General features: G+C 35.2%; 1 protein-coding gene across 1 annotated transcript in view; it reads left to right on the top strand.

Annotated features, from left to right (window-relative positions):
- ldb3a (LIM domain binding 3a) overlaps positions 1 to 10,690 on the top strand; it is a 34,668-nt gene extending 23,978 nt beyond the window's left edge. Inside the window, exons 10-17 of the mRNA XM_043255882.1 lie at positions 3,350 to 3,534; positions 5,868 to 5,924; positions 6,784 to 6,923; positions 6,992 to 7,370; positions 8,176 to 8,356; positions 8,478 to 8,598; positions 8,690 to 8,805; positions 8,892 to 10,690. Coding sequence (XP_043111817.1) covers positions 3,350 to 3,534; positions 5,868 to 5,924; positions 6,784 to 6,923; positions 6,992 to 7,370; positions 8,176 to 8,356; positions 8,478 to 8,598; positions 8,690 to 8,805; positions 8,892 to 8,981 — 1,269 coding nt within the window. The 3' untranslated portion in view covers positions 8,982 to 10,690. The remainder of the gene's footprint in view (positions 1 to 3,349; positions 3,535 to 5,867; positions 5,925 to 6,783; positions 6,924 to 6,991; positions 7,371 to 8,175; positions 8,357 to 8,477; positions 8,599 to 8,689; positions 8,806 to 8,891) is intronic.
- Positions 10,691 to 11,209: the final 519 nt, after the last annotated feature.

Raw genomic sequence — 11,209 nt, forward strand, 5'->3', positions numbered from 1 at the left:
TTTAACTTTTTTTTAATTAGTTTTTCCATTTAGCTTTAAAGAATTTTATTTCAGTTTTAGTTTAGTAATATAATTTCAACTTAAACTTTAAATTATTTTAGTTAGTTTCCAAGGCCTAATTTTCAAATTTTCAATTGCAATTTTTTATGTTTTTATTATTTTATTGTTTAGTATTTTAAAGTGCCCCTATTATGGATTTTTGAAAATGACCTTTCATGCAGTGTGTTACGCCGCTCTAAATGAATATGAATGAAGAGTCTCCTCTGAATCATTGAAACAAAGTAAAATGAGTTCCAAGCTGTTTCATGTTGATGTCAACATGAAACATTAGCATATTGCCCACCCACTTGTTGTGCACAGATCTGGCAAAACTTGATTTTCATGTTGGTCTTCATGAAAATGCAATTCATTATTTGCCACTAGGTGCTGTAAAACCTCACAAACAGTGCTTTAAATGAAATAAACCAATCACTGGTGGGGTTTAAAAAAGTAATTGTTGAACAAATCATTTGAGAGTCATTTAAAAAATAAGGTAAAAATAAATGCATATTGTAAGAAAGTGTTTTTGACTTTGCATGCATGTCAGCCTGTTGTTTGGGACTCCTAAAAGCAAAATATGAACCTTTCATAATCTATAATAGAGGCACGGTAATATATTATGGTACTTTTTAAGTTCTCTTTTTTAGTTACTTTAAATTTGTACTACTTTCATTTGGTCACAAAACAACGATTTTGGTCATTTGTAACATATTTCACTTTTCCGCCATGCTATTATCTTGTCTGTAGTGCCAGATGTGGTCCGAACAGCTCTGTATGAATCTGTTGAATGTTTACTGTTGTGTTGTTGCACTAGTTGGTAATCTTCTTGTTCTAATGCTGCAATCATTCAGTGTGAATTAGCATTAAACAACCTTTTCCAGTACTGTATTTATTTAATAATATATAGTCTCCAGAATTCTTGCCATAATATATTATAGAATACTAAAGGTTTAGTTTGGTGTTTTAACCCATCGTTTTAAAGGTTGTTTTCTGTCGTGCATGATTGTATGTAGATAAATTAAGCCAAATGGCCATTTAAAAAAAAAAAAAAAAAAACAAGAAAGAAACACACACAAGTCTTTGCCATAGATCACTGCTTATTGTTTTATATATTCCTGTATTTCATGTTGAATTTCTTTAACATAGGGGAACATAATATTTTCATCAAAACAGTTAAACAAATGTTAAAATGTTAAAAACGTAATGCTGCATGGGTTGAAAAACTGAACCTACCCAACGTTTAGAACATTAAAGTCTGTACAATGTCTCTTGTGTGTGGATGTTATTATTGCATGAATATTTCATATTCCACTCAGTATTTATTTATTTCTTTGCAACCCTCTAGTATGTCAGTTGTATTTGCTAATTTGCATGTAACGAGAGGAACAGTGATAGTCTACATGTTAGGCTGCTTTTCATGAGACTGTGTTGCACTAACCCGCATTAGGATGAGAACACACTTTCCCTATGTCCGAACTATGTGTCAAGCGTATAATGCCAGCAGGTGGCACTGCAGTATTGTCTGAATTGTCTTGACTCTCTTTGCTCTTTGGTCCTCGTCCATAAATTAGCGACACACATTTGCAAGTAGTTTAGTTTTAATAACAACCCCTCTTTCTGAAGGCATTGTCTGCTTTTGTGATCTGTATTTCATTGTCTCTTAATCTGCTGAGATTCAAGATTTTGCTAATATAACTAAAAAGCACCGCAGTTTGGCAGCATAGCCAGTTGATGAATAGAGTCTTACATTATAGCTATTATGACCTATTTAATGTTTGTGTGTGTGTGTGTGTGTGTGTGTGTGTGTGAGAGAGAGAGAGAGAGAGAGAGAGAGAGACAAAAGAGTCATGTAATCAGTGATGTAATCATAATTTATTAAGCTATCATTTTTGTTTGTTTGTAGATTCTCCTTTGATTTTCAGTCTCTCACAGCTTGCTATAAATGCTATTGTGCGTTTGCTTTCTGCCACCACACACCTTTCCCAAAGCCCCTCCAAAACGCACACACGCTCTTCTTACATAAAACAAAATAACCGAGACTGACTCGGTACGCATACAAGTTCACCACAGAAAGTGTTTAAATCTTCATGAAGGCTTCATAAATGTCTGCACCCAACATTTACAGACCTTTCTCTCTGTTCCTTCACCGTAACTCAAAATCCACAGACGTTAATGCTGAAGTGTGAAATTTCTGAGAGAGTAACACCACAAATTTCCATTGCAAACAGAACTGTTCTATATTTTTTTTTATTGGTCGGACAAATAGATAGACCAAACTCATACCAATCTAAAAATGAGATGAAACCACTCCTTTGTTAAAAAAAAAAAGAAAGTTTCATTTTCCAGATTGGTTAGGCCAACATTGCTGCTGTGGTTGTAAACCTAGGGTTAATCAATAGGATTACCTACAAACAGTTTACTTCACTTGCTTCTGAATATTAACGTGATAAATGAAGTCAAATGAGACACTTCGGCTTTAAATATTCTCTTTATTTCATCTTTTACCTCACTTCTCCCTATGGACTTTTTCTACATAAACTGAGACTGGAAGAGAGAGAGATGGTCAGGAATAATGGTTGCAGAGTGTGTGAAGGGGGTCAGCCATCGGTCCGCCACCAGGCCTAATGCTGCTAGGTGCCTGCCTTTTATCTTCTCTCTCCTGCCTGGGCGGCTCCTACACCAACCTATTTTTATCATTTGATTGTGTTGATTATGTGCAGGGGGTGCCAACTGATTCAAATGAAAGAAATGTCAATTTGTGAATAATACACTTTTCTCTGCTTGGATCACAGGGGAGTATTATTTAACACTAATCTGCTGCTCTCTAACCACAGAATTGTGTTTTATGGACACACTAAGAGGGTTTATGTAACCTATATACCCTACGTCATTGTAAAATGGTGAGATCCTGCCATATGCAGTTCATTACCACTGTGAGAGCACGAGATTGATTGTCTGGATTCATTAATTCATCCTAGAATAGCACTTACAGTTGCCTCAGCTGCCGAGACACCTCTACTTTCAGAGTGAAAATACAGCCCAGTTTTTCTTCACACCCAAATCAATAGTTCATACTCGTCTAACTTTTTAAATAGATACATATAACGAGTAGCAAAATGAGAAGAAAGCTTTTAACATTTCTTTCCCCCAGTGATGGACATCCTTGCATTGTGCTCAGAAATGCTGTAAGCATGAGAATGAAACAGCAGCTTATAACAAACTGTAACTTCAATTAAGACATATATACATACTCGGCCTGGCAGACGGCTGCTGTCTGTATTTATGGCTTCAGCCTGACATCAGTTTCTGATCACTGCAACCTAACCTTGTATCTAGTACTCCTGCTGAGCATGCTCCAGTTTCCACCAGTATTGCACACATCTCTCTGCCTACTATCGCTGCTTCACCCAATGAGCTCCTTTCGGAGCCGCAGATAGCCAATCAGGCACCCGAGCCTGATGGGGAGCAGAATCCTGAGCAAACCATGGTAACCAGGTAAAGTTGCATGCGTTGCATTTTGTGCTTGATTTACCTTTATTTGGTTTAATGTATTCCCTATTGGTATGTCTTTGTGTATATATGCTGTATATGCATTGCAAAAGTTAGGCGTTAGTAATTTTATTCATTTTTATTTTTAAGCAATAATACTTTTATTCAGCAAGGATGCATTAAATCAACCAAAAAGGACAGTAAAGACTTCAATTACGTTACAGAAGATATTCTACTTCAAGGTATCCTGGAGAAATGCATATAAAAATACAAAAGCAGCACAACGTTTTTCAACATCGATTATAATGAGAAATGTTTCTCAAGCAACAACTCAAGAATGATTTCTAATGGTTCATGTCACTCTGAAGACTGGAGTAATAGTTGCTGTGAATTCAGCTTTCCCAAAACTGGAGTAAATGACATTTTGAAATGTATGCAAATTGGAAATAGTTATTTTGAATTGCAAACATATTTCACAATATTACTGTTTTACTGTGCTTTTGATTAAATGAACGCAGCCTTGCTGAGGCTTCTTCAAAAACATTTAAAAATCCTACCAATCTCAAACTTATTTATGTTCTAAGTTGTTATAGGACATAGCATTAGTGAGTTATTTCTATTTTATTTAACTTCTGTTAGTGGAGACACTTGATAGATGTTGTAGAAAATGAACAATTTCTATTAGATTTGAACATTAGAGGGTGTAGGACAAGAGCGATTGTTAGAACAAGAGACTCCATTGATCCTGGAGATTCAAAGTAAAGCCAGTCCTTTAGTCCTATTAATGTTATAATCAATGACTTTAAATCTCTAATATGATCTTCTTTGTCTCAACCCAGCTGCTGCTTCATTTGTTGCGGCTTATTACTACTAATGCTCTTTCCCCAAAGGAAACTAGAAACTCATGTTTGATTGAATACATGTCGTCATTGCCAGGATGCGTGTCTGTTATGGCCTTCTGCTTTTATGAGTGGCATCTTTTTATCATCGCATTGTTCAACACCAGGACTTGACCCAAATAAAAACCTCCCAAGACATCCATGAACTACTTTTTAAGCTTAAGATTACTATAAGCACTTACATGTACCATGTTCTTGTGTTACTCTAACAATAACAGCAGGAACGGGTGTTTATGAAACCAGAGAACAAGTTTCCTCCGGGGGATGAGCATTAATTTTCCTGACATGGTTTTTTCTTTTAATGAGGTACTATGTCAGTACTACTACACCTGATGCTGTTACGTGACCCTCAAGTCTCTAACAGTCCCAGAGAAGTCTCAGACCTCAAAGTTGGCTTAAATTGAATAAATCTCTTTCAGGTTCCTATATGTAAATGTTCTTAATTAATATGTATAAATTCTAGAGATTTCGTTTTATCTTTTGTATCGAGTCAGCTTTTGAGACCTAAGTGTGAGTTTTCATACACTCTTAAAAATGAAAGTGCTTCACTGTGCCATAGAAGAACCTTTTTTTGTCTAAATGGTTTCATAAACAAACTTTAACATCAGAAGAACCTTTCTGTTCTTTGTAAGAAAAAGGTAAGAAAGAAATGGTTCTTTAATGGGAATTTGACTGAATTTGGCCAAAAATGTGAATTCAGAGTAAAAAAAGTTTTAGTTTACTTTATTTTTTAAGGGTGTTTTTGGGCATTAAAGCATATATTCCAAGATCTTTTATTAAACTATTCTTATGTTTCTTAAGAAAGTTTGTTTTTGAGATATGGCAGAAGTTCTACGCATGTATCCATTGACAGAGCAGTCTCCTAAGTTTATTGCAGACTGGAGTGAACTTCATATTTATACAAATAACCATGTACTTATTAGAAACCATGCTCTTGTTTTTATTAATTCATATTTATCTTTCATTTGTCTCCTACTACACAGGAAGTGATTGAGTCAGAAGGTGAAACTGTTTGCCCTTAAAAAAAAATATATGAATCTTGTGTTAAATTAGGTCGTTTTTGCTAGCTATTGAAATACAGTTGGTGGGTAGGTGGGTTTTGTTCCAAACGCATTTGTTTGTTTTCTGTTTTGTGTGTGTCTGCATGTCTTATATTGGTAAGATGTTCATGGTCTGTTTGTCTCCATGTTCACTCATACTGTACAATACTGATAGTGTACTGTTGTTGTATTCAGACAAAACAAACCGAATACATATTAATCCCCATATGTATTTTGATTTGGAAAACCAAAATATCTGATCCTGTTTGTATTTTTTAATAGACAATATTTGGCTGCGATTGGCAGTCGTACAGATATGTGTGCACATGTCATCTCTCTGGTTCAGTCTAGGCGTGATACGTTTGACAGTCCACCATTTTTTGTCTTTGTTACATTATAGCTTCAACATGCAGACCTCTATGGGTTACACTTCCCAATACAAAACCTCCATCTCCAGGTATTGCTGTGGTCCTGCTCTGTTTTCTCCTTCCCAGTGTCAGTGTGGCCTGTCAAATGTGCCATAACGCATCTTTTCTCTGTTACTGCTTCTTAGCCAATTTATCCAATGGATATTACTTACGCTTGGGGTATTGTTTTCTGGCTTTTCATGTTTTAACCATTCTTGAATATATGTCTTTATGTATTTAAATGCAAAGGATTTGTGTAACCCGGTCATTTTGGAGGCTCATTGGAGGCTCTATTTCTAACACTCGTTGGTATTAGACCTTATGTTTTCTAGTCTTTTTTTCTGGTGCGCTGCTCTGTTAAAATAACACTAATTCTTGCATTAATAGTGTAATGAATAGATAAGTTAAGACGTCTTTAAATGTGTATGGGATAGATTATGTGGTCAGACATCCTTGGATAATTTTAGCAGTAAAGTCTATGAGACCCATTTAAGCCCGTGGACAGCTAAAGTTACCAAAAGAAATATCACTCTTTTTTTCTATTTATACACTATAGATGTTTTAAAAATGGCTGACATACTGTAAAAATAGACAATCTTAGGAAAAGCCTGTGACAACTTGCCGTGTGGTGTTTAATTCTTCTTGTCCTTTCTGCATGTTTACATGTGCAACTTTACAGAGACAGATATGCAAATCGGTTTATTACTCTAGGAGAGTTGAAAAATTAGCATATTTTCCAAAAAAATGTGGAGTTTTCCTTTAAAACCTAAAATGCAGTTACATGGGCAAAATATGGGGATCAATGTTTTAGATTAATCAGGAAAAGTTCAAGTAATTACCAAAAGCAGAAAGTAGTAGCTTCCCATTTAAAGTGAAATGTTACTGAGTTTCTGGTCTGTTCTTCTGTAGTTCTTATCCCCAGCTCCCACCGATGCAGCAGCCACCACCACCCATGCAGCACAGCTCCATCCAGATCCCCGTAGGTCCTCCTCCACCTAAAGTGGTCAGCACTGCCACCATTGTGCCTACAGCCTATTCGGCTGCCCCAGGTAGCCATAATTCAGTGTGTGCGCGCGTCCGTGTTTGTATGCAATACTAATTCATGGGCATCTTATAGCACCAGCTCCTCCAATGGTTCAGAAATCTGCTCCACCTCCACCTGCTCCTGCCGCAGCTCCTGCGTCTTCTTCCAACAGGCCTCCTTGGGTTACCGATGACAACTTTGCCAATAAATTTGACCCCAGCAAACCCACCCCCACCACAAACATCAGAGTGCAGCCTCTTCCCCAGGCGGCTCCGCCACCACCACCCTACATCCCCAACCCCGTCCCTGCTCCCATTCCCGTCCCCGCACCTGCTCCTGCTCCTGCTGCACCTAGCCCTGCGTTCAACCCTGCCCCCTTCCCACCTGTGGCTCGTGGAGTTGCTCAGAGAGCAGAGCGGTTTGCAGCCAGCAACAGAACACCTCTGTGTGGAGCCTGCAACAGCATCATCAGGTATGAAAACACTTGTGCACTCTTCAACCATCACAGATCAATAGATAAATGTAATATATTTGATTTTATTTACCATCCCGTTCTTTCCAACTCTTGGCACTTTTTGTGTTCCAGATTTAGATTTTATTTAAAAAAAAAAAAAAAAAAAAAAAAAAACAGATGGGGGGTGAGAGGGAAAGATGGAAAAATGGAAAAAAAGCCTAAACATAAATTGGTTGAAGTACTAAGAATTCCAACTAAAACAAAAAAAAGAGCTATATGCATTATAAATTGCTAAAACTTACAATAAGTGAAATAAAAGATATATATTTGAATAATATATTTGAATAATATAAATATAAATAAATAAATAATATAATATAAATAAATATACAAAATTATGTATAAATTAAATGTTTATATATATATATATATATATATATATATATATATATATATATATATATAAATTTTTTTATAAACACATGTATTATTCTACATTTTATAGATTTATTTATTTGTTTATAATTGCAATAAAAAAACATTTTATGCATAGATTTGTTTTATTGTACCTTCAACACAGACCCAGACAATAAATCTTAAATAATTTGACAGAATTGTTTTATGTTATTTTTCTTTGTGTTAATAATGTGTGTGTTTTTTTTTTTTTGTAAAATGTAAAATGTTTTTAAATCTCGAACTGTTGTTTATTTCACCTTTATTTAGATTATCCTATTTTTAACGAGTTAAAAATAGTATAATAGATTAGCATGTTATCAAAACAATTTGTACAATTTGTTTTACGAGTGCTTTTTTGTCTCCTCAGGGGACCATTCCTGGTGGCATTGGGTCGTTCCTGGCATCCGGAGGAGTTCAACTGCCATTATTGCCACACATCTCTGGCAGATGTCAGCTTTGTGGAGGAGCAGAATAATGTTTACTGTGAAAACTGCTACGGAGAGTTCTTTGCACCTACCTGTGCCCGCTGCAACACCAAGATCATGGGAGTATGTTGAAAACATATTAGCATTGCGCACACACACACACACACACACACACACACGGGACATGACTGTGAACACACTTCACAGGTATTGACAATTCATCCACTCAACATCTGCCCCACAGGAAGTGATGCATGCGCTGCGGCAGACCTGGCACACCACTTGTTTTGTGTGCGCAGCTTGTGGAAAGCCCTTTGGAAACAGCCTCTTCCATATGGAGGATGGTGAGCCATATTGTGAGAAAGGTATGGGAGCCTCCAGTTATGTCTGACACTAATTTGCATCTTTAAAGGTTTCCTGTATGCTGATTATTTGATGAAATGTTTCTCTCAACAGATTATATTGCACTCTTCAGCACAAAGTGCCATGGCTGTGACTTCCCAGTTGAGGCAGGAGACAAATTTATTGAAGCTCTTGGCCATACATGGCACGACACCTGCTTTGTTTGTGCGGTAGGTTCAGAATCGGTTTGTTTAAGCACTTGGACGTATGATTTATAAATAATTCGGCACTGAGGTTGAATTATGACTCTGTGCAGGTGTGCCATGTGAACCTGGAAGGACAACCTTTCTACTCCAAGAAGGACAAGCCCTTATGCAAGAAGCATGCACATGCTATCAATGTGTAGATGCTTCAGCATTGCATCAAAAGCTGTCAGTGAAGGAACTAAATGCAATGAATACATTTGCATGTGTGGTTTTTACGGCAAGACACCAGTGCCTATCCAAATGACACAAAAACTAATATAAAAGATATTAAATAGCATATCAGTAAGAGGATGAAACTAGACATTTTGACATTTTAGGTCATTCTTTGTCTTTATTATAACCCTGATACATTTGCATACATGCACTTGTTCATCTGATACAGCAATTGAAGAGATATAACATTTTCACTTTTTTTTTTTTTTTTTTTTTGGTTTGGTGATTTTATGCAACATACAGTGTTTGTGATATTAGCGACTAAAACCTTAATTTGTTGAAGATTGAAACAGCCTGAAGAAGTCTATGCATATTACGCCTTAACACATTTTAATTAAACTTGAATGTGTTTTTATTCCATTACTATTTTTTTCTTGAACGATAATGAGGCCTATAGATCCCTGAATTGCTTGCAAAAGAATGTTAAATAGATTTGAGGCTGTATGTTCTGCAGTCTTTTCAATATTGAATGGGTGTTTTATGTGTTACTAATCTTGTTCATTTGTGCTTTTAGCGTGTGAGAAAGCAAGTGAGCTAATTCATGCATATGTGATGTCAATATTAGCATTATGTGTCATATTTTTATCAACTCATGTTAAGAATAAGAGCAGGGCATCTGAAAAGGTAACAGAATTTATTTTAATTTATTAATTGTTGCCCTCGCAGTGTATGCAAGACATAGTTAGCTGTAATAATGTCCAGCTCTCAAGGAGGTTTTTTTTTTTTTTTTCAATTGTTCATTTTTCGCCTTGTCACCTGATTTGATTTCTGTTGTTATTTATTGTGTGCAAAACCTCAATATTTACAAAATCTTTGCAAATGGTGTACTGTTTTGATTTTGCATGGATCATTTACTTGTTTTCTTTGCCAAGAAAGAGAGATTCATATTTTTATTTAATAAATATTTTTCGTTAACAAGACAGAGGCACACACAGGATGCAAGTTGTATTGTTAATATGTAACGAATGGGGTACCTGAGACTTTTTTTTTTCCTGTGGGTATATGCTACCCAACTCTGATGTACAAAACTTTAGGATTACAGTAAAGATTTAGTTTCATGCCTAGTGGCTATTAAAGAACACTATGCTAAAAAAATACTGAGATTGCATTTGTAGACACTGTTTTCCTATGTGATACTGATATTTTATGCATACAATTCACTTAAAATAACTTTTATTTAGAGATACTTTATAAATGTGTCCTTGATTTATATATGTTCACTGCCACATATTGAAGTTAATGTAACCCACCACATCAGCCGACATGATCTTAGGGCTACTTTTGATTTTGGCTTCTTTTTTTAAATATTACTAACAATTGTTTGGCATGTTAAAATTGCCTCTCTTAAATTTAATAAACTGTTAGCTTGTTTTTTTTTTACACAAGATTAGCAAGTGACTTAAAATTGCATTAACAGCAGTGTTGGGCTCAGAAGTGGGAATGTTCTATCTTTTTAGCATTTTTCAAAACCAGATGTATTTGATGTAATTTAATGCTACTGAATGTACAAGTAATGTATTATTATTTGTCAGCTGCTGTATTCTTCGGTTCACCTGGAAATTACAGAGACAAAGGATTGATCCATAATCACATAAAGCGGCAGATACTTCGATAATACAATAAAGAACCATATACAGCATGTGTTATGTGACACTCATTTTTATAAATATGACGTTCTGGGGTATAATGTTAGCAAGTTTAATTTCTTGATATGTGTGATAGTTCAAATAGATGCAGCTCTATAGAATATTATAGATGTAATTTTTGAGCAAGGCTGTTTTTTTGAAGGTGAAATGAAGAGCTAGTAGTGTTCTCTTTTTTTTTTTTTTTGTGCTTGAAAAATCTTTCGTTTAAATCCAAATGACCATGTTCAACACAATCAAATGAAATGTTTAAAGCCATTTCAATTGATGTATAGGCCTACATTTTTTTACATTCGATATAAAAATATTTCTAATTGAACTGTTTATCGTTCTTATATGAATTAGAAATCAAAACAATAACGCAAACAAAAAAACTAATTTTTTAAATATAATTTAATTATATGAAAAAATATATATAAAATCCCCGTAATTAGCATTCTGTTCTCTTGACTGTGACTGTGTTTTGATTATGTGTTTTGATTGAAAATTAACCATAATATCTATCTGATGGT

Source organism: Puntigrus tetrazona, chromosome 13 (assembly GCF_018831695.1).
Source record: "Puntigrus tetrazona isolate hp1 chromosome 13, ASM1883169v1, whole genome shotgun sequence".
In the NCBI taxonomy this organism is placed as follows: Eukaryota; Metazoa; Chordata; class Actinopteri; order Cypriniformes; family Cyprinidae; genus Puntigrus; species Puntigrus tetrazona.